Source organism: Paramormyrops kingsleyae, chromosome 18 (assembly GCF_048594095.1).
Source record: "Paramormyrops kingsleyae isolate MSU_618 chromosome 18, PKINGS_0.4, whole genome shotgun sequence".
NCBI lineage: Eukaryota > Metazoa > Chordata > Actinopteri > Osteoglossiformes > Mormyridae > Paramormyrops > Paramormyrops kingsleyae.
The window spans coordinates 6,726,095-6,751,016 of record NC_132814.1 but is presented as its reverse complement, the minus strand read 5'-3'; the positions used below and the strand labels follow the sequence as shown (position 1 = coordinate 6,751,016).

The window sequence follows — 24,922 nt, the reverse complement described above, 5'->3', positions numbered from 1 at the left end:
TTACATGTATCCTCTTATCTCCTCGCGATCCTTGTTAAACAGATAAAATATCTAATTGGACCACCGTACAACAGCCAGCTCGGTCGATCGTTATTACTTTGCGGGAAATGCTTAAACTGAGAAAACATTTTTTCCTTGACTAACCGTGATGATAGTAACTTAGTCGAATGAGGATAATTCTATAATGGCAGAGTTGCTTTTGCCATTAAGAAATTATACTAAAAGAAAATCAGCTACGCTTTGAAATATGTCACAAATCAGGAAGATATAATTTAACTAAAATATTTATAAAGAAAAATCAGATATTCAATAATTTAATAAAAGAGAAAAATAAGGCAACAATAACAAATAGGCATATACTAATATATATTTTTAATTTAATACTAAGTTGCGTACTTACCCAATCTGACTCATCCAAAGCATTTTTGTCATTTTGTGTGCGCTTCATTGTCTCCGCGGAACTTCGATCCTCCATCAAAACGCTTTGGCAATTAGGTCTGACAAACTTACAGTCACTCTTCCTGGAGTCATTCGTCATATACACCTCGTAGTTGTGCATATGCTGTAAAGTTCCTGTACCTCCGGCGTCTGAGTAAAGTGTTGGATAATACGGTATAACTGGCAGAGTGGACTGATAAAAGATGCGTGATTGTCTCCATCTATAGATTTTGACAGATATAATAACTACTAAAGATAAAATGAAGAGGAAAGACACTACAGCCAAAGCCAGAACTAAATAAAAAGTCAGGTTGTCATTATAATCCTTGTCGTGAGTATTGTCATTGAATTCCGAGAGTACTTCAGGGAAGCTGTCCGCCACCATCACATTAACGTTGACTGTAGCTGAGCGAGACGGCTGTCCGTTATCCTCCACAATAACAGTAAGCCTTTGTTTCATGGCGTCTTTGTCACTGACCGGGCGTATAGTTCTGATTTCCCCGTTTTGTGAGTCCACTTCAAACAGCGCCCTGTCTGTCGCTTTTTGCAGTTTATATGAGAGCCAGGCATTCTGTCCAGAGTCCACATCGACGGCCACCACTTTAGTGACAAGATAGCCCACATCAGCCGAACGAGGCACCATCTCAGCCACCGAGGAGCCACCAGTCTGTACTGGGTAGAGGATCTGAGGCGCGTTGTCGTTCTGGTCCTGGATGATAATGTGGACTGTAGCATTTCCACTTAATGGAGGTGAGCCCGCATCCTGAGCTCTGACTTTAAATTGAAATTTCCTAAGTTGTTCGTAATCGAAAGAGCGCACAGCGTGGATTACCCCGCTTTCGGCATTTACTGACACGAGAGAAGAGGCGGGCACACCGTCGACCTCCGAGTCCTCCAGCAGGTAGGAGACGCGCGCGTTCTGGCAGCAGTCGGCATCATTCGCTTTTACAGTGAAAATGGAAACACCGGGTGTGTTGTTTTCTACCAAACGCACATCATAAGATCGTTTTTCAAAAACAGGTGCATTATCATTAACATCGGATACTCTGATATGTAATGTCTTTTTATTCGAGAGAGATGGATTACCGTGATCGAAAGCTCTGATTGTGATGTTATATTGAGCGATTGCTTCTCTGTTTAATTGTTCTTTAGTTTGTAAAACAAAATAATTTGTTATAGATGACTTTATTATAAAGGGGCTATTTTCAGTAATCTCACATGTGACCTCGCCATTTTCTCCCGAGTCTAAGTCTTTAATATTAATAACTGCAATAGTAGCTCCGGGTAAAGCGTCTTCAGAAACTGGATTAGTGAATGATGTCAACGTTATAACAGGAATGTTGTCATTCACGTCAATGATATCGATAATAACAGCACAAGAATCTGTAAAGCCGCCGTGATCTCTCGCTTCAAGATTCATCTCATATATCTGATCCTTTTCAAAATCAATGCTTCCTCTTACAAAAATGTCGCCCGATTTATCGTCAATTTCAAACACTCCGTTTTCTGTTTCAGATATCTGTCTAAAGGCGTATGTCACTTCACCATTAACGCCTTTATCTGAATCAACTGCACTTACTGCTGTCACAAGTGTCCCATTGGGTGAGTTCTCTAGGACAGTGGCTCTGTAGAGCTTCTTGGTAAAAACTGGAGCGTTATCATTCGCGTCCAAAACCTTTACATTTATTTTCATCGCACCGGACCTCGGAGGGTGACCTCCGTCTACAGCAGTTAATGTTAGAGACAAGTCCTCCTGTTTCTCTCTGTCTACGGGGGACTGTAACATCATCTCAATATATTTAGTGCCATCAGGACGGGTCTCCTGTTTTAATACAAAGTTATCAGTCGGTTTCAGACTGTAGCTCTGTATAGTATTAATACCTATATCGGGATCATAAGCGCTGTCCATTATAAACCGCGCACCGGGCAACGCGGTCTCACTGATCTCAATATTTATTTCTTCATTCGAGAATTTCGGGGCATGATCGTTTATATCTGTTATTTCTACAGTAATTCTATATAAGTGAATGGGATTTTCGAGAATAATTTCAATACTGAAACTGCATACAGTTGTTTTCTTACACAACGCCTCCCTGTCTATTCTCTCATTGACCACCAATATTCCTTTGTCTGTGTTCAGCTCCACGTACCGACTGCTGTCTCCGGCAACGATCCGAGCTCGGCCGCTTTTCAGCCGTTTGATGTCGATATCCAAATCCGCAGCGATATTACCAATGACGGAGCCTTTAACCATCTCCTCCGGAACAGAGAATCGCATTTGACCATGAGCAAAGGAAAAAATGGAAAGGAAAATTATCCAAAGTCTTATTTCTCCGTTATTATTACAGGGTATTTTCCTGAAGGCCATTTCCTCCGTCACTGCTTAATAATAGAAAGACAACCTTTTCATTAATAGATATTCATCTGACAATTTAATCACCATATGCAGCAGATCACAAATCCACCTGAAGCCTTTTCGGTTTTGATCGAATTTGACTGAAAATATATCCGACCGGGTCTGAGCTATTTTTTCTTCCTTGTTCCCGTCGTCATCTACCAGGATCGTTCGCACACTGCATCTGTGTCTGTGTGTGGGAAGCAGTACTGCAATAAGGGAGGCGCCACTAAAATTCAGCTCGTCGCAGCTCGCCTCCTTAACCAACAGCGGCCCTTACAGACTTGTGTGGGAAACGCTGCCGCGCGCTCCGCGAAACAGCAGCCTAGACCGACGTCTCGTGCTACTAGAGAATTATGTCGAACTACCCCCCCACCCCCAATCTCACACACATACATATACAAACAAACAAATCAATAAATAAATGACAGGTTTTGCTATTACTTGATTACAAATCTGTTACATAATCCTCAGAATATATACTTAGAATCATAGTATAGTGGTGTCATTTTCTTATCTAACAGCAGACTCTTTCATTCTGACTTAAGATTTTACATTTTATGTGCGCTGAACTCTTTGCAAAGTATGTTTAAGATAATCCATCATCATGGAAGATGAACTTAACAAAAGTCCAGGTGCTACTTTATCTGCAGAGAAATGGAAACTTAAAAATTGCATTATTTATGTTGTTGTTGGTGCTGCTGAGACACTGTGAGGATGATTAATTCAGTTATAAAAAAAAACGTTTTCAATCAATGTGAAAAGCAAAATATCATAAAAATGTTTCCGCTTCACAGAGAAAGAAATAATCCAATACTAATAAATGATGAATTTTCTTAAAAATTTTAAACATTTTAAATTGAAAATGATTATTGAATCAAATAGATGGTGTTTGTTATAGAAAAATGAGATGGCATTTAAAAGGACAAAAATTAACGACAATAATAATGAATATTATTGGTATCAACTTACCAAATCAGTCTCATCCATGATGTTTCTTTCACGCAGTGTGCGCTCCATTATCTCTGCAGAATTAGTATCTGCCATTAAAACATCCTGACTACATGGTTTGACAAACTTACAGCCACTCTTCCTGGAGTCAGTCGTCATATACACCTCGTAGTTGTGCATATTCTGTAAAGTCCCTGTACCTCCGGCGTCTGAGTAAAGTGTCGGATAATACGGTATAACTGGCAGATTGGACTGATAAAAGATGCGTGATTCTCTCCATCTATAGATTTTCACGGATATAATCACTACTAAAGATAAAATGAAGAGGAAGGACACTACAGCCAGAGCCAGAACTAAATAAAAAGTCAGGTTGTCATTGTAATCCTTATCGTCAGTATTGTCGCTGAATTCCGAGAGTACTTCAGGGAAGCTGTCCGCCACCATCACATTAACGTTGACTGTAGCTGAGCGAGACGGCTGTCCGTTGTCCTCCACAATAACAGTAAGTCTTTGTTTCATGGCGTCTTTATCACTGACCGGGCGTATAGTTCTGATTTCCCCGTTTTGTGAGCCCACTTCAAACAGCGCCCTGTCTGTCGCTTTCTGCAGTTTATATGAGAGCCAGGCATTCTGTCCAGAGTCCACATCGACGGCCACCACTTTAGTGACAAGATAGCCCACATCAGCTGAACGAGGCACCATCTCAGCCACCGAAGAGCCACCAGTCTGAACTGGGTAGAGGATCTGAGGCGCGTTGTCGTTCTGGTCCTGGATGATAATGCGAACTGTAGCATTTCCGCTTAATGGAGGTGAGCCCGCATCCTGAGCTCTGACTTTAACTTGAAATTCTCTAAGTTTCTCATAGTCGAAAGAATGCACGGCGTGGATTACCCCGCTTTCGGCATTTACTGACACGAGAGAAGAGGCGGGCACACCGTTGACCTCCGAGTCCTCCAGCAGGTAGGAGACGCGCGCGTTCTGGCAGCAGTCGGCATCATTCGCTTTTACAGTGAAAATGGAAACACCGGGTGTGTTGTTCTCCGTTAAATAAATAGAGTAAGACCGGTGTTCAAATACTGGTGCATTATCATTGACATCGGATACTCTGATATGTAACATCTTGTTACTAAAGAGAGAGGGTGAGCCGTGGTCCGCAGCTTTGATTGTAATGTTATATTCTGAATTTGTTTCTCGGTTCAGATATTCCTCAGTTTGTAATATGAAATAATTTGTTAAAGACGGTCTTATTACAAATGGGCTATTTTCAGCAATCACACATGTGACTTCGCCATTTTCTCCCCAGTCAAAGTCTTTAACGTTAATAACTGCGACAGTAGTTCCCGGTGAAGCGTCTTCGGAAATTGGATTAGTGAATGATGTTAACGTTATAATGGGAATGTTATCATTCACGTCTACTATATCAATCGTAAGTGCACAAGAATCTGTCAAACCACCGCGATCTCTAGATTCAATGTTTATTTCGTATTTCTGCATACTTTCAAAATCCACACTTCCACTAACAAAAATCTCTCCGGATTTTTCATCTATTGCGAATACGTCACTATGTTTGTCTGTGATATGTCTGAAGGCGTATGTCACTTCACCATTAACGCCCTTATCCGAATCGGTTGCACTTACTTTTGTCACAAATATCCCTTTGGCCGAATTTTCTGCAACTTCGGTTCTATAGAGCTTCTTGGTAAACACTGGAGCGTTATCATTTGCATCCAAAACCTTTACATTTATTCTCATCGCACCAGACCTCGGTGGGTGACCTCCGTCTATAGCAGTTAATGTTAGAGACAAGTCCTCCTGTTTCTCTCTGTCTACGGGGGACTGTAGCATCATCTCAATATATTTAGTACCATCAGGACGGGTCTCCTGTTTCAATACGAAGTTATCAGTCGGATTTAGACTGTAGCTCTGTATGGTATTAATACCGACATCGGGATCATAAGCGCTGTCCAGCAAAAAGCGCACACCGGGTAACGCCGCCTCACTGATCTCAATCTTCATTTCATCCTTCGGAAATGCCGGAGCATGATCGTTTATATCTATGATTTCTATAGTAACCCTATGCAAGTGGATTGGATTTTCGAGAATAATCTCAATATTAAAACTGCAAGGAGATATTTGATTGCAAATCGTCTCCCTGTCTATTCTCTCATTGACCACCAATATTCCTTTGTCTGTGTTCAGCTCCACGTACCGACTGCTGTCTCCGGCAACGATCCGAGCTCGGCCGCTTTTCATCCTTTTGATGTCGATTTCCAAATCCGCAGCGACATCGCCAATGACGGAGCCTTTCACCATCTCCTCCGGAATAGAGTATCGCATTTGTCCATGAGCCATGTACCAAATAGAAAGGAAAATAATCCAGAGCCGTATTTTTCCGTTATTATTGCAGGATAGTTTGCTGAAGGCCATTTCCTCCGTCACTGCTTAATATAATTAATACAAACGCAATAGTTATTCCACAATCGATATTCATCCGACACTTGAATCACCATAAAAAAACATTTACACTCGATGAAACCTTTTCACATTATCCCATTTGTCAGAAAAGATATCCGTCCAGGTCTGAGCCGATTTCTCGCCCTCGTTAGTGTTGAAATTGACCAGAATTTTTCACATACTGCATCTGTGTCTGCGTGCAGAATGCAGCAACGACGGAGGCGCTACTCAAATTAAGCTCGTCGCAGCTCGCCTCCTTAACCAATAGCGGCCCTTACAGTCCAGTGTAGGAAACGCTGTCGCATGAGTTGTATAAAGATAGATTAAATTGCGGTCTACTGACAACATAGTGTACAACTAACCATCAACAGTATTTCCGATTACTGGATTAGTAATCTGTCACAAAATCCTCATAATGTAATTATAACGATAGCAAAATTCAATATCATATACAATACCCTCCACAATTATTGCTCGGACGCTTTTTAGTCTTTTAACTTCAGTTCCCAAATCCGCAGCGACATTGCCGATAACGGGGCCTTTCACCATCTCCTCCGTAATATATAGATGCGCATTTGTCCATGGGTTACATAAGAAAACCAAAGGAAAATTATCCATAGTCGTACTTGCCCTTTTCCAGTGCTGGTTATTTGACTGATACCCATGTGGCACCCCAGTCTATCCACAGACTACGCCACCCCTTGCAATCCACCGACTCACAGTGCCAGAGCAAGGGGACCAATGCTTAAATAAGTACAAACACAGATGTTACAAAAAAATATATAAAATACAGTCTTTATTAATACACTCATATGACTGGATTAAGTCACCAGTCAAATTGGTCCCTACCGTAATGACAGAAACAAACAAAATCACCGCAACATTGGGGCAGAGGACTGCTGACCCAGGGAGGACAAACACCCCGGAAAGAGAGGCTGGGACTTCTCGACCACACGTGACTGTGCAAACACCTATCCTAGTATACACTACAATCAAATACCCCGCAATCCTCACCACTCAGGCACCTTAAGTGGCAGGGACAACGGAGCTTCACACCGTGTGGCACTGCAAACGTTTTATACAAAAGGCTAGAAAACCCAGCCTTCCAGGGTGTCCTCCCTTAAAAGCATTAAGCTACCCCGTACAACCAACGCCCGGTTAAAGGTACAAGAAGGGGGGCTAAAGGGTTAACAAGAATAAAGAAAAATATGAAAATAAAACCCACTCTAGCCTGCGGCATACAGAGCAGTCTCACAGTGTCTACCACACTTGCGCTATCGCACACAGGCTAGAGGAAAACAAAATACATATATAAATAAACTGAGCAGCACCACATTCACACTGTACGGAAAACAGCAACTAACAACACAGCACAGCCATATGAACCTGTAAATCAGAACACACAAATAAATACTTGTATTCAGTGAAATATTACGCCAGTACAAACCCCTCACTACATGGCTAAAAAGCAGCTAGCGAATACCTACACCCCATACTAGTTTAACAAACCGACAAGCGACAATAAACATGTACACATCTAGCCAAATAAATGTTAATTATCAAAAAACATATAAACCGGTACCGGAAGAAAACAGTACTTGACACCTGCCACGGGTTACCCCGAACGGCAATGCAATGTGGTAGAACATGGACCCAGTAGAAAAAAAAACAAACAGATCAATGAAAATATCCTGACATACAGGATAAACGCATACTTAATCCGCTACTTATCAGTTAACGCAGCGTAAAGGAAACTCGAGACGTACCTGAAAGCAGAGACAGCCCAAACGTTGCCACCCCACAAACTGCATCAGCTGCCCTGCTGCCAAGAGGACCCCACGTGCCCTGGTGTACCCAACTAGGGAATATATAGGTGGCCCAATCAATGCCCGTCCTAATCCCCAATTAGCAACAGCGGCAGCGCAGGACTGCATAACTGCGCCCAAGCAAAAAGATGGAGGGAACCACAAGATAAAAATATATGGCTGTCACCACCAGCCCCATTACCCACAGGCTACAACCCACCCCCTCCAAATGAATCGGCGGCCCGACGATGCAGCCCAGCTCAACACATCAACCATCGCTACCTGGCTACTCCCCTTCTTCCATCCTGATAGCAACTGCCCGGGGAAGTCGGTAAGGGTTGGAATGCTGGCCTGCTGTAGCTCTAGATGAACGTCTCGTAGCTTGGACCATATTACCCGGTGTGATGTCCACTGCAGCAGGAGCCCAGGAAGGAGGCGAACCACCGGCATCCTGAAGCTCATCCGGATACAGACCAACCATGCCCACCTCGGCACCGTCCTCTAGGATGTCAGGATCAACAGGTACATCTACTTGTTCTGCAGAGGGAAAAACCACCTCTGCTCCAGGTTGCAACCCCTCGGGAACTGCCCTCAGCTCGGAACGGTGTACCTGACGAGCTGGTCCATCTTCGTCTACCGGGGCCACCGTGTACACTGCTCCAGTGCCCAATGGTCTTTGCACCACCCGAAACACCACAGAGTCCCAGTGATCTTGAATCTTGTTGCGCCCAGGTACACGATTACGCAGGTACACCATCTGGCCTGCCTCCAGTCCAGGATCATTCACGGTGTCATTATGCCTCTGATTCCGCTGGTTAGCCAATGTGGCTGCTCTCTGCCGGACATGTTCCTGGGTTACCCTCACACTCCATTCATGTTGCTGTATCCACTCTTCCAAGGTACCGCTGCCCTGGGCCTCCATTCCAGCTCCAAGCAGAAAATCCACTGGCAACCTTGGATGGTGCCCAAACATGAGGTAGTATGGAGTGTGACCCGTCGTCTGATGTGGTGTCGTATTATACGCAAAAGTCAACTGGGATAAGTGATGCGGCCAATGTCGTTTTTCAGCAGGTGGCAGGGTACGTAATAGGTCGTGCAATGTGCGATTAAATCTTTCGCACTGGCCATTACCCTGCGGATGGTAAGGCGGCGTCCTGCTCTTCCGAATACCGTAGAGCTGGCACAACTGTTGAATCAGCCTGCTCTCGAAGTTTCGCCCCTGGTCTGAATGAATACGGGCTGGGGGCCCGAAACGATGAAACCACTGTTGGACCAAAATCCGAGCCACAGTGGAGGCCCTTTGGTCTCGGGTGGGAATTGCTTGGGAGTATTTAGTAAAAACATCAGTAAAGATCAACACATTCTCTCGACCATCACTAGCAGGTTCCAAGATGGTGAAATCAATAGCCAGAATCTCATTAGGCTGGGTTGCCTGCAACGTCCCCCAGTGAGCCCGAACCTTTGGCTGAACAGCCTTCCCCAGTGCACACCGTCGACACTGCCGGCACCACCGTTCAGCATCCCTCGCCATATTTGGCCAAAAACATCGGCTCCGAAGGAGCTGGAGGGTTCTCTCTATACCCTGATGCCCCTGATGGTCGTGGACACTACGTAGGACCTCCTCCTGCAAACACAGGGGAAGTAACAGCTGGAATGTCTCCGGGCCCCCCCCTGGGGCATGGACAATTCGGTATAATACCTCTTCCCACCAAATGAGACGATCCCATTGGCGCAGCAGTGCTCTGCTAGGGCTGGATAAAGACTCCCATTCTTCTGCCCGTGGACGTCGCCTCTCACGATAAAACTTACGGACTGGGCCAATGATAGGGTCCGCCTCCTGTAATAGACCCAAATCTTGAGGTGTGCGGCCAGGTAATGCTACAACTTCTCCACACTGAGCCTCAGTGTTAGATGATTGGCAGACAGCGGTCAGAGGTCCCAGCGATGGGACCTCGGTCCCGACACTAAAACGCTCCAAATACTGCCGAGACAATGCATCCGCATTTCCGTTACTCTTTCCTGGGCGATACTTGATAGAAAAATTAAAAGAAGCCAGCTGAGCGGCCCAACGTTGTTCGATCGCCCCCAACTTGGCAGTTTGCAAGTGGCTAAGAGGATTATTATCAGTCAAGATGGTAAACTGATTCCCAAGCAAATACTCTCTAAACTTTTCCGTCACTGCCCACTTCAATGCAAGAAGTTCAAGTTTCATTGAACTATAGTTGTCCATGTTCCTCTCAGTGGGCTTCAGCCCTCGGCTAGCAAATGCGATTGGCCGCACCTTTCCATCCTGCTCCTGAGAGAGGACTGCCCCAAGGCCCCCATGGCTAGCATCAATTTCCAAAAGAAATGGCTTTTTGAAATCAGCATAAGCCAGGACAGGAGCAGAGGTAAGCTTCTCCTTCAGAGTCTGAAAGGCGTTTTCACACGCCTCATCCCAAGCTGTCAAAAGGGGAACAGGAAGAGTCTTCCCCTTCTGTCGGGTCCCACTAAGCCTTCCCACAAGGCAATGCAGAGGGGCGGAGATCTTAGAGAAGCCTCTCACGAACCGACGATAATAGCTTGCAAAGCCAAGAAACGACCGCAATTCTGCTAGGTGGCCTGGCCGCCTCCACTCCTTGACTACTTCTATCTTTGCCGGATCGGTGGCCACTCCCTCAGCAGAAACCACATGCCCCAAATAACTCACTTGGGCCTGAAAAAACTGACACTTGGACAACTTAACCTTCAAATTCTGTTGCTGCAACCGAGCAAACACTTCTTCTAACCGTCCCAGATGTTGTTCTACAGTTGCAGAAAAAACAATGACATCATCAAGGTACAGGAGGACCGACTGATACCGCTGGTCCCCAAAAATGCGCTCCATAAGGCGCTGGAACGTACCAGGGGCATTACATAATCCAAAAGGCATTCTATTAAATTCGAAGAGGCCAAAGGGAGTACAAAAAGCAGTCTTTGATTTATCAGCTTCTGCAACTGGAACCTGGTTATACCCACTGGCCAAATCCAGGGTGGAAAACCACTTTGCCCCAGAAAGCGCATCCAATGACTCGTCTATCCTGGGAAGCGGGTAAGCATCACGCCGGGTTTTGGAGTTCAACTGCCGATAATCGACACAAAGCCGAAGACTCCCATCTTTCTTAGTCACTAAAACAATCGGTGAAGAATAAGGGCTACAACTTTCCCTTATAACTTGTCCCTCCAGTAGCTGTCGAATATGATCTCTCACCGTCTCATACTGAGAAGGGGGAATTCGTCGATAAGGCTGACGAACCGGAGTACTGTCAACTAAGGGAATCTCATGAGCAATCAAGGAGGTACACCCCAAATCCCCATCTCCCCTGGAAAAGATGTCCTCATATTTGGCAAATAGAGCCCTAGCCTGGGACACTTGCTGTGATGTTAGTCCCCTGAAATCAAGGAGGGACGGAAGATGAACATCAGAGTCCGGAATAACCTCCTGAGTAGAGACAAAAGCAGAGCACTCCTCCCATGCTGGCTCAACAACAATGGACCTCGTTCCCACAGGAGTTGCGCTGACGACTTGAACAGTCCCGATAACATGGCGCGAGGGAAGCCACACCTCCGAACAACCTACATTAACCACCGGGGCATGCAGGAGGCCATTCCTGGCCGAAACAAGTGTCGGGGATACCAGAAGACCTTCGGGCAACTGCCCATCCTCGCTACACAATGGTTCAAGTAAAAACTCGATAGCCTCCAGCTGGGGGCATGTAACCGGAACCATGGTAAGTGTCCCCGGCCCAAGACAAACTGGGGCCTTCCCTTGAACCCTCACCTTAAAAGGCTTGGAGGCATAAAGGACAGCTTGGATCTTCTCGCAATGCCGCAGAACCCGTTGGGCAACTGGGCCGGCCGACTTAACCGGAGGAGAATGGAAAAGCTGTGGGCCATGTTGCTCAAAGAGAACCCTATAACACTCCCCAAGAACATTCATACCTAATATGCCTGGTGTTACTACCTTACGATCTTGTAAGGTGACATCAATGGGGTCTCTAACGACCAACACCCCTCTCCCCACAATACACTGCCCCAGAACAACCACATCAACCTCCACGTACCCTGTGTAAGGTACATCTAACCCATTGGCGGCCTTAAGCCCCAACCACTTACAATCTTTCCTCTGCATATGACTAAAATGCTTGTTAAAGAAACTCTCGGTTACAGTTGTGACCATTGATCCAGTATCAACTAAACAGGGGACTTCCACTCCACTCATCACCACACTCAACACCGGGCATTTTCCCACTAACTGACCCAGTGAGGATAAACATGCAGAGCCAGTGTCCTCCCCTCCCAGTGTGTGACTCTGCACACTGGGGGGGCCTAGTTTCCCAACTGGCTAGTAGTACCGCTGGCAAGGGAGGCTAACTGACTGGTATGGTCCTCAGTTAGCAAATGCGAGACTGGCCTACTAGTTCTAGGAAGGGGAACCGACTGGCAATACCGAGCTATATGGCCTGGCTGATCACACTTGATACAAATGGGCTGACCATCAGCCGTCCGTTTAAAGCGACTTGGCCGGTATGACTGAGGAACCTGTAATTTGCCGTAAGACGGCCCTAGATGTTTAACCAGGAGGTCGAGTTGGACTTGCTGTTTTAAAACCATTTCTTTTAACTCTGCTACCTCCGATGTCTGGGCAACGGTGGCTTCGCACTGAGACATGTAAGTGGTCTCACTACTGCGCCCCGGAGCACGAGGACCTCGGTCCCGACTAGACTGCCCCTCTTCCACCCACCTAGTGGCCTCATGTCTCATGTCCAACAAAGACAAACCCTCATTTGCTCTAACCAGTCTTTTAAGTTCTCTACGCAGTGTATGATCTCGTACATTTTCACAAAACTGATCTCGTAATACTAGGTCAGAGTTAGTAATAGAATCCGATTTAGATTGTTTCACCTTATCCATAAGCTCCATAAGTGCATGAGAGAACTCAAATAAAGACTCATTTTCTCTTTGTTTCCGGTCAAAGAAACGTTGTTGCCAATATACATATGACTTAGAACACCCATACACCTCTTTTAAAACAGTCATAATTTGCTCATGGCTTTCCTTAACAGCAGCGGGCCGATATTTGATCTCATTGCGGGCCTCACCCTCTAGATGGTCATATAAGAACAATGCTTTATCCAAATCAGACATGTACCTCAACCTTATACAACTTTCTGCTTCTTCAATCCACTCCTCAACAGAAAGAGACCCTGCCACAGCAGAGCCTGAAAACCTAGGGCACCGCCTCTCCCGAGGTAGATACAGTGCCTGTTCCCTGCGCGCTGGCTGGAAGTCAGTCCCACTCGCAGTGCTTCGTTGCCCATTCGATAGTCTCTCATTCTCAGCTTGAAGCTGGGCCACACGCTCCTGTAGTTGCTGCAAAGCCACAGCCGATCCATCCGCACTGCCGTCTGCATCCATTCTGTTGCCAGCTGCTGTTTTCCCACACACACACGCTGCTCAATATAACTAACCCCTCCCTTCCCCAAAAACAAATTACAGAAAGAAAATTATGTAAGATCCTGCCGACTGCGCCAAATTGTGGCACCCCAGTCTATCCACAGACTACGCCACCCCTTGCAATCCACCGACTCACAGTGCCAGAGCAAGGGGACCAATGCTTAAATAAGTACAAACACAGATGTTACAAAAAAATATATAAAATACAGTCTTTATTAATACACTCATATGACTGGATTAAGTCACCAGTCAAATTGGTCCCTACCGTAATGACAGAAACAAACAAAATCACCGCAACATTGGGGCAGAGGACTGCTGACCCAGGGAGGACAAACACCCCGGAAAGAGAGGCTGGGACTTCTCGACCACACGTGACTGTGCAAACACCTATCCTAGTATACACTACAATCAAATACCCCGCAATCCTCACCACTCAGGCACCTTAAGTGGCAGGGACAACGGAGCTTCACACCGTGTGGCACTGCAAACGTTTTATACAAAAGGCTAGAAAACCCAGCCTTCCAGGGTGTCCTCCCTTAAAAGCATTAAGCTACCCCGTACAACCAACGCCCGGTTAAAGGTACAAGAAGGGGGGCTAAAGGGTTAACAAGAATAAAGAAAAATATGAAAATAAAACCCACTCTAGCCTGCGGCATACAGAGCAGTCTCACAGTGTCTACCACACTTGCGCTATCGCACACAGGCTAGAGGAAAACAAAATACATATATAAATAAACTGAGCAGCACCACATTCACACTGTACGGAAAACAGCAACTAACAACACAGCACAGCCATATGAACCTGTAAATCAGAACACACAAATAAATACTTGTATTCAGTGAAATATTACGCCAGTACAAACCCCTCACTACATGGCTAAAAAGCAGCTAGCGAATACCTACACCCCATACTAGTTTAACAAACCGACAAGCGACAATAAACATGTACACATCTAGCCAAATAAATGTTAATTATCAAAAAACATATAAACCGGTACCGGAAGAAAACAGTACTTGACACCTGCCACGGGTTACCCCGAACGGCAATGCAATGTGGTAGAACATGGACCCAGTAGAAAAAAAAACAAACAGATCAATGAAAATATCCTGACATACAGGATAAACGCATACTTAATCCGCTACTTATCAGTTAACGCAGCGTAAAGGAAACTCGAGACGTACCTGAAAGCAGAGACAGCCCAAACGTTGCCACCCCACAAACTGCATCAGCTGCCCTGCTGCCAAGAGGACCCCACGTGCCCTGGTGTACCCAACTAGGGAATATATAGGTGGCCCAATCAATGCCCGTCCTAATCCCCAATTAGCAACAGCGGCAGCGCAGGACTGCATAACTGCGCCCAAGCAAAAAGATGGAGGGAACCACAAGATAAAAATATATGGCTGTCACCACCAGCCCCATTACCCACAGGCTACACCCATTTCCTCAGTCTCAGTTTTCGTATTAAAATCCCAATGACGTTTTTATTAAATATGGAAATACATTTTGTTAAATCAGCCCTCTGATAACAAAGCAGTAAGCATGCAGATGTTAAATCTCTTTTCCGAATAGAGATCCGCGATATACGATCACTGAGCTCTTTCCTCCACCCTTTTCTGATGAAATGGCCCGGTACTGTACACAAAGTTTGAGAGAGCCGCAGTAATAAGGGAGTCAGATGGATCCCGCCGCAGCTCGTCACCTTATAGCCAACAGCGGCCCTTACAGTCCTGCGAGGGAAACGCTGCCACGTTCTCTGTTCGCAACATTTCGTACCCCGTGATCTGCTGCTGTAAGAAAATACGATCCATGTACTAAAATCAGTTTGGATTACAGTTTTTCTCTATTGCTTTGATGCTGCAATCAACTCAAACTCCACATTTTCAAATCAGTTAACACACAGGCCTAAACAGTGGCACTCATGGTCAAAGTGGCACGTTTTGTTTGCAAAAGGCTCTAATCGTGCCAAAACATTTACAATATGAAACAAAAGCAAATTTTGCCTTCAAACAACACAACTTGCAAATAAGTGTATGAGCTCTTCCAATCAATCATTACACAATGGACAACAAAATTCAAAATGCAGCGCTCAGTGCGAATCAGTGCACCATTGCTTGTCATTGTAGCCTATTACATAGCTGTCATTACCAGTGCCAACTGTTATCTTTCTACATAGGCTGTGTCAAATTTGACTTCTTGCAAAGAACTGGATCCAGAATCAGAAATGCTTTGATGCAAATTTTATTGATTCCATGACATTCTTTTTTTTCAAACTGTGGCCAAAACCTGAAATACTGTAAATATTACAGAAAATACGTGTAAACCAAAATAACATCTATCAGATGCTAAGAAAATAAAAATAAAATCTATTACAATAAAGTATAAATAAAAAGAAATAGCCACTATTGATACTCAGTCTCTTCTGCCTTGACGATGGGGCCACCTGGCTTCATCCACATCACATTCAATATCCTCTCTTGCACCCAGTGAAAAACCTTGATATACACCTTGATTTATAGGTGTACAGACTGATTGCTGATTGAAGAGTTGTGCAAACAAGTTTCACACAGGTACATTGGATATTCATAATTATGCAAGTACTTTCTATCAGCTGTTAATAGATGTTTTCCTTTTGTTCAACACAGTGAATCCAATAGAGTTTGGGATCTTTCAATGAGATCTGTGGTGACTGTTTTGACAAAGGGTGTGAAAAATGTGTGAAACAAATGAAAAAGTGTTAAGGCATTTGAAAGAGAAGACTTCTCCTGTGCTAAGAATGTGATGATGAAGATCAAGTGAATCCCAGTTTCACTGAGCGTGTCTTAGCAAATGAGAAAAACTGTAACCTTCCTATGGTGTTCGGGTCGGCACCGACCCCATTTTATATTTAAAATGCATAAAAGCGCCACATAAATTTGTGTACTGCATCAAGGCTTTTTGACTTTGTCCGGAACCCCTATTTAAACAAAACAAAACAAAAAAATCATTAAATTATAAATGCTCTGGTCAAGATTATAACAGCTCTGGTGTTAGGGTCGGCACCGACCCGTTTGTAAGTTTAAAATGCATAAAAAGCACCACATAGATTTGTGTAGCCTACTGCATCAAGGCTATTTGACTTTCTCAGGAATCTCTATTTAAACAAAATAAATTAAAACAAAATCAAGGCAAGTCATGCCCATACACGTAAGGGTAGATAAGACCAATTCAGGTCATTTATATATTTCTCTTGAGGTTTATTTTACCATTATATTTTTTATTGAAAATGAGAGGTATGCTGTTAAAAGAAAGGTCCAGAAAGTCACACCAAAATATTAAAACCAATCTTTTCATGGATAAGGAAGCTTAACAAAGTAACCAAGAGGTAAGAAACCAGTTGGATGATAAATAATTGTTTTGAGGGTATTTTATGGCTGATTTAAGACACGGGTCGGCACAGACCCATCTAACATAAGAGACAGGAACAGAAAGCTAACACAGGACTAAGGTTAAGACTGAATTCAGTTACTCTTTTCCATTGTATTTTAGCATAGCTGCACAGACAACACGCGGTAAACTGATGCTCTGCGCCTGACCTGATGCGCAGCTGCAGTTATCCTGTTAAGCGCCAAAACGAACCGCGTGACATTTCGTGCTACAGAGGCAGCGTGTGTGAAAGTCTAACACTAGAGTAATTGTATGACAGTGAACTGAACAACTGACTTATGCATGGAATTTCTACGGATTTCTGGGCAAACGTTGCGCCTTCATGAGGTTGGTACTCCATGTGATCAGAATATGAATAAAACTGTTTCAACTGATTTGTTGAAACACTTCACATTGTGATGTGGATGTCAATGAGGTGCGGAGTACACTGCTTTAAAAAGTAATATTTCAAAAAAAAAAAAATTGTGCATGCGCCATGTTTAATAACGCCTGATAAAACTAATAGACTTATAAACTGATGCAGCATTGTCTTTTACACTTCGTTTGCTAGTCAAAATATATTTTAATTTTGAGAAGTGTGGAAAAAATGGCTAATTATAAAAAAGAAAGAAAGATTTATTTACATTTATACATTTATAACACTAGTAAAGTGAAGTATGACTGATACCTCTGTTATAACTCTGGAATTAGCTACCTTAGTGTCAGTGATAGTGGATTCTAACAGACCTTTATTTGCAGGTGGATTACTGGTTTTATGCCAACACAAGCATTTCTGCTGGACTTTCATTGTGTTCCTTTTAGATTTAAGGTAAGTTTAGTTAGTGGGGCACTAACACACACGCACGCACACAGCTTACAAGGATTCCCTCAATAAGGCTAAATCAGTTTATTATTCCTCACTCATTACAAATGGTCATCCTAGGGCTCTTTTTTCTACAATTAATAACCTATTCCAACCTCCTAGATCTTTTCCACTTTTGCCTTCAGTTGATCTCTGCTGTGAATTCCTTAACCACTTCCAGAATAAAGTTAGTTCTATTTATTGCCAGCTCCAGACATCATCGATTACAGCTAATCTGAGTGAGGATTCTATGTTTTCAGTTCAGTTAACTCAATCATTCTCTGCTTTTACACCCATAGATGAATTTACTATCTATGACCTTGTCTCAAAATCCAAGCCCACTACATCTCTTTTGGATCCCATGCCCCCTCAACTAGTGAAGTATTGCTTGCCTGCCCTTTGTTCGCTCATTGCACAGATAATAAATTCATCCCTTTGTACTGGTACTGTTCCTAGTTCATTTAAAACTGCAGTCATCACTCCTGTCCTTAAAAAGACCGGGACTGCAGTTGATGATCTTTATAACTATCGTCCTATCTCCAACCTCTCTTTCATTGCAAAATTGCTTGAGCGTACTATTGCCTTACAGCTACAGGATCACCTAACGAAAAATAGTCTTTGGGAAGAATTGCAGTCTGGTTTTAGACCTAAGCATAGTACAGACGGTCCTAGTCAAGGTCGTCAATGATCTGCTGGTTGCGGCTGACACAGGTCATGTCGGTCTCCTCCTTTTACTGGATCTTACTGCTGCATTTGACACAGTTTGTCATAAAATTCTGCTCAGCCGTATGGAAACTCTGGTAGGCATTAAGGGTATACCACTTTCCTGGTTCACCTCATATTTTATTGACAGGGAACAGTTTGTGTCCATTGATAGCTTCATGTCGCACAGGGCACCATGCACACACGTAGTCCCCCAGGGTTCTTGTCACGTCCAACTCCGTCCGATCCTCATGTGTGCCACGCCCCCTCATTACCCCGTGTTTCTACCTGATTGCTCTCACCTGTCTCTTGTTAATACCAGCTAGTCTTGTGTATTTAGTCCTCGTCTGAGTCAGCCTTCCCCAGACTTGTCATTGATGTTTGCCGTCGTTCTACCCCGTGTTGTTGACCGTTTCCCGATTAAATCCCCGTTTTACCCGACTTCCTGGCTCCTCTCCCCTGCTTGCCTGTTCGCCCACCGATGATCGTGACAGCTCTGTCTTGGGCCCTCTTTTTTTTCTCATTTATATTCTTCCCCTTGGTCATATTATTCGTCCGCATGGATTAAATTTTCATTGCTATGCCGATGACACACAAATTTATATTCATTCAAATCCCTCTAACCTACTCTCTCCATCGGGCTTGGTAAGTTGTCTCACCGCCATTAGCACTTGGATGACACAAAATTTTCTCAAACTCAAGCATGACAAAACAGAAGCTATTTTGATTGCCACACCAACCATGTTAAGCAAGATCAAGCACCTAAACCTGTCTATCCCTGGGTACTTCACCACTACTACCTCTGAAGTAAAAAATCTTGGAGTCACGATGGACTCAACACTTTCTTTTGATTCCCATATCAAACTCATCACCAAAACAGCTTTTTTCCATCTCAAAAACATATCTAGAATACGAGCTTCTCTTACCTATAACTCTGCAGAGACTCTCATCCATGCCTTTATAACCTCCCGGTTAGACTACTGCAATGCCCTGCTATTTGGCATTTCAGCTATGACCCTTAGCAGGCTGCAATATGTTCAAAACTCCGCAGCACGTGTTCTTACGTCTACCAAATCCAGGCAACATATCACCCCTGTTCTACAGCAGCTTCACTGGTTACCCATTCAATATCGCATTCAATACAAAATTATTTTGTTAGTTTTCAAAGCACAGTATAACCTGTCACCTAGATATCTTTCTGATCTCCTAACTTCATACCAACCTACACGTACTCTGTGGTCCACTGATGCTCACCTTTCCACTGTTCCACCCCCCCGTCTGCGCTTTATGGGTGACAGGGCTTTCAGTGTAGCTGGTCCTAAATTATGGAACTGTCTCCCCCTTGCACTTCGTCAATGCACTGAGCTTTCTACTTTCAAAAAACTTCTGAAAACTCATCTCTTTCTACTGGCTTTCCCTGAAATTACCCTGAAATTTTATCGGTGATGGATCAGTTTCCTTTTTATGTTGTAAATTGTTTTTATTTTTTTCTATTTTTATTCATTCTTATTTCTATTTTTAATTGTATTCCGGTATGTACTTATTTCACTTTATTATTTTTTGTGAGGCATGTTCTTATTATTATTGTATTTATTGTTTAGTGGTTTTACTCTGTTTCATGTACGGTGTCCTTGGGTGACTTGAAAGGTGCCTTATAAATAAAATGTATTATTATTATTATTATTATTATTATTATATTCATTCCTTCTTTACAGAAACCCACTACAGATATTTAGCTCTGTAGGTCTATAGCATTAAGTGTGGTGTAGGAGGATGTAGTGTGTGGTGATGGTGTGGCAGTGTAAGATCTGCCAGTGGATAACCTCCTCAAAAGAAGCTGTCTTGAAGCACTATAGATTACACCATGGGTCATTTACACATGGCCATTTTGTATCGTGTCCACACTCCAGTTGCCCCGTTCTTTCAAAATGCATAGCGCCCTTAGCACACATTTAAGCAGATACCATGTACATGAGGACACTAATGTCAGGAACACTACTTAATTTTAATTGTAAAACTTGTTGCACACGTTATTCTTCTGAGAAGGACTATTTTCAGCATTTAGGTCATCATCTTAGAAGTCATGAAACCATAGAATGTGTATTTCAAGGGTGTGAGTTTGAGACTAATAGGTATGGGACATTTGTGACACACAGAAGCAGAAAGCATAATCCTCATTCTTACACGGACTTCAAGACAGATGTGTTAGTGACAGAAGGGACTGGGTTATTAGCTTTTGGTACTGGGTCACAGGACAGTGACATTGAAGACAGAAGTATAGATGGGAATGACCAAATACAAGATGAATCACAGACATTTGTCAAGAACATAGCCTTGCTTCTTTTGGAGTTGAAGAGCATACACAATGTGTCTTCAAGATGCATTGATGACTTAGTCGAAGAACTCCAGTTTGTGTCGTTTGTCATTCCAATCCAAATTGTTAAAAAAACACCATTGAATTGACTTTAAGTAAGAACAATTATGTATTCAGTGAAGAGATTGTTACTGAACTTGTAAAAGAACTTTGTAAGTCAATCCCATTCAGACAGCCTTAGAAATAGGTTGTCCCCTTGGCTCTGCCTTCAAAAGAAAGCAATATTTTATGGACAATTTGGAAGTTGTTGAACCAGTGGAATATATCCTGGATGAGAGTAGCCAATATCAGTATATACCTATACTTCAGACTTTGCAGCAGATCTTAAATAGACAAAATTTCAAATTGGACATGCTGAAACATTTTTCAAGTGATCTATCGCATTCTGAGTCATATGTAGATGGGAGATATTTCAAAGAAAATAAATTCTTTGATGGGAATGAACTGAAAGTCCATTTGATTTTATATGTTGATGAGTTTGGAACGTCTAAGAGAAAGCACAAATTATCAGCAGTATATTGGGTTTTAGCCAATATACCTCCTGAAATACGGTTTTCTTTGACATCAATACATTTAGCTGTTCTTAGCAAAGGAGATGATGTAAGAAGGTTAGGGTTTGCAGTAGTTTCAGAACCACTTTTGAATGATATTTGTGTCTTGGAACAGGAAGGGGTTTTCATCGCTAGTGCTGGAAAAACCATCAAAGGGACTGTGGTCTTTGTTGTAGCTGACAACCTTGGTGTCCATTCTCTTAGTGGTTTATTTGAAAGTTTTACTGGGAATTACATCTGTAGAAGTACGATCAGGAGCTTTTCCACAAAGGACAAAAGAGGCACATGCCAAGCATGTTGAGACTATAAAGAAAAATCAGACACTTAACCATTGTTCTGGTGTCAAAATGGCTTGTCCACTGACAGAGAAACTGGCACATTTTCACGTTGCCACTGGTCATCCTCCACATATAGCTCATGATTTATTTGAAGGTATAATTCCAGTGGCGCTAGCACTGTGCCTATCAGTTCTCTTTAAGTGAACTGAATGATTCAATTAAACACTTCCCCTACAAATGGACCGACAAAACAACAGCCCTCAATATCAATACCACACAATTTTGCCACTTGGCGAAGTATTGGGGGAAATGCACATGAGAATTGGCAGCTAATCAGACTTTTGCCTCTCCTTACTGGGTCAAAGATACTTCTAGATGAACCAGCATGGCACATCCTCATGACCTTAAGAGACACACAGCAGAAAGCTTTGCTTATCTTGACTCAAAGATATCTGAACATCATCATATATTTTTAGATGCCTTCCCAAATGAACGACTGCTCCCAAAACAGCACTTCTTGGAGCACTAACCTCAGATGATTGAAGCCTTTGGACCACTTGTTGGATTGTGGACCATGCGTTTTGAAGCAAAACACAGTTTCTTTAAACGTCTAGTGAGGCACACTACCAACTTCAAAAATGTTTTGCTGTCACTTGCTACAAGGCATCAAATGATGATGGCTTACTATATCATTCCCATGCAAACACTGTGACACCTTTGGTGTGTGTTAGTAAGGTACGCAATATGTCTGTGGAACTGGTACATGCAGAGGTACAGGGGGCCATTCGAAAACTATCACTGAACTTACTGTGGAACAGCATACAAAACTGGCATGATATTGCCTTATGGATGCACTGCTGGTCTACCTGACTTTGTTGAGATTAGTCAGATAGTCATTTTGGACAAATGTCTCAGTTTCATTGTCAAGACTCTTAATGCCTATTACAATGAGCATTTGAGGTGATATCAGCTTGAGTCCTCTGGGCGTGTTCTTCTCGTTGAGCACCAGGCACTTACTGATACTTATCCTTTGGCGCCATATTGTCTTGCTGAAAACCGTTTAATTACTCTGAAGCGTTATATATGTTGCACATATTAGGTAATAAATAAATTCATAAGCTATTCAGGTTTATGTAAATTCATGATTTCTGCCACTTTTACGAAACACTTTATGACTTCGCTTATTATCTTAGGCCTAGGAAGTCGATGAAACATGGAGCCTTCTGCATTGAGAGTACTTATTGAACAGGAAATCAGGAAGCCCAAAAACTGTGAATGAATTGAAACAAGCTGTAAAGGAAGCATCTGTTATAGCTGAGGAATTCAGCCTCCAGTATATGGATTCTGATGTTCAGGACTACTTCACACTTACTTCTACCGACCAAATTAGACACAAAGATACAGTCAAAGTTGTGTTCCCATCTCCTGTAGTGCTGACATTCTGTACTGAACCTGATTCTGTCCTTAGTGCTGACACATTGCAGTTTGAAGGTGAAGCATTGCAAATTATCAGTGTGGCAGAGGCACTTGTTAAGAAATATCTGTGTCTGAAAGAACCCGGTTCCTTCAGCGGGTACTTTTCCTGCATGCAGATGAGCCTTAAGTGCAAGATGGCTGATTACAGAAGGCGACTCGGCAAGTTTGGCTGTCCTGAGGTCGCATGTAACACTGAAAAACAAGAGTCCTGAGGACAGAAAGCCTGCAAAGAATGTCAAAAAGCCGAGGAAAGCAGAGGTGAATTACCTGCCGCCATACCCAGCAGGTCAGAATGAAGAGAGTCTGGAGCAAGAAAGAGTGGAATTGCTCACTGAATTAAAAAAAGAGAGATAATAGCATGGTGACCGAAGACAAAATGGCAAAAACCTTTAAGCTCAGAAGACATGAGGTTGCCAACCTGTCCCCCAGAGTTGTGTATCTTAGAGACAGACGGCCTGCTCTGTTTGACACCTGTCAGGTGATTAATTAAATATCAACCCTTTATCATTATAGCAGTTGTTTCAAAAAAGAAATGTGTGATGTCATGTATTGCTTTAAACAAGCCATACATTAAATGGCACATTAGGCAGCTATTGTAAAAGTGTACTTGTAGTAAGTATGTGTATTTCTGAGAAACAAAGTCATGTCTGTCTAATATCACCTGCCTTGTGAATAATTAAACCCTAAATGACTGAAACTGAAATGGCTCTTTGGCAATGAAATTTAATGTACTGATTCAATTATATATCAAATAACTTTGAATAATAGTGTGATTTCATGTATTGATTAAAACACGATATGACGTAATTTAATGTGTTGCTTAAAACAAGATATGATATGCAAGTTCATGCATTGCTTATAACAAGCTTTATATTAAATCTATATATCACTCTTTTCAGTTAGATATTGTAATATAGCCTTTTTGTAATAATGTCTTGATGTGTGAAAATATATATATACAATTAATTTGTTTGTTTATTATCTGTCAGATAAATGAAGTGTTTAAAAGAATTACTACTTTGAATTTGGAACAAAAATTCAACCCCAAAGCTGGTGAGCATATTCTGTGCCAAAGGAGGGCCACCATACACCAGGCATCCATAAAAACGTAATCTGTAATCAGTCTGAGTGGACACATTTAGGGGGTCTTATAAATGTATGCCACTGGTAATCAATAATACATTTTGCCACAATTTAGGACCCTGGTAATGTTAGAAAACTAATGACTGGTTCTCCACATATACACTTAACACACAGACTTCAAGCAAGGGGTAGCTTTGCTAAAATAAAACACTGTAATTCAGCACGTGCACTAAAACATACATACGTACAAAGACGCTGTCTGAGACGATCTATATCAGCACGAGCAGGGCTCGTGGCTAATTTAAACGCGACATGGAGCAGACAGTGCGCAACGCTTTCATGCTGCTCTCATTATGAAGGTAATACAGTGTAATATGTTATAAATACCTGCTTAACTGCTGCTGTTATCAATACGGTGGGTGTGTTTTGGATCATGTAGGAACGCGTGCCACTGCCAGAGCTTTTAGCCAATGACATGTCAGTACGCAACACGCACAGGGTACTGCTGCGTCGGGATGCCTTCAGGGGCTCTCGGAAATTACAGTTTTCCGCTCAAATCTTTGCCCGATCTCCTCATTGGTATATTTTAATGTTTACCATTTCCAGCGGGGTGGCACTGGGGGTGGCAAGGGCTCCGTTGGGGGTGGCAAGGGCTCAATTGGGGGTGGCAAGTGC

The 24,922-nt window shown here is 43.0% G+C and overlaps 1 protein-coding gene across 21 annotated transcripts in view; it reads right to left on the bottom strand.

Moving 5' to 3' along the window:
• LOC111836071 (protocadherin gamma-A11-like) overlaps nt 1–24,922 on the bottom strand; it is a 187,780-nt gene that overhangs the window by 94,125 nt on the left and 68,733 nt on the right. Inside the window, exon 1 of one of the 21 annotated variants that reach the window (XM_072701949.1) lies at nt 401–3,214. The exons of the other annotated variants lie outside the window; for them this stretch is intronic. Coding sequence (XP_072558050.1) covers nt 401–2,806 — 2,406 coding nt within the window. The 5' untranslated portion in view covers nt 2,807–3,214. Of the gene's footprint in view, nt 1–400; nt 3,215–24,922 lie in introns of those variants that run through there. 21 annotated transcript variants of the gene reach the window in all.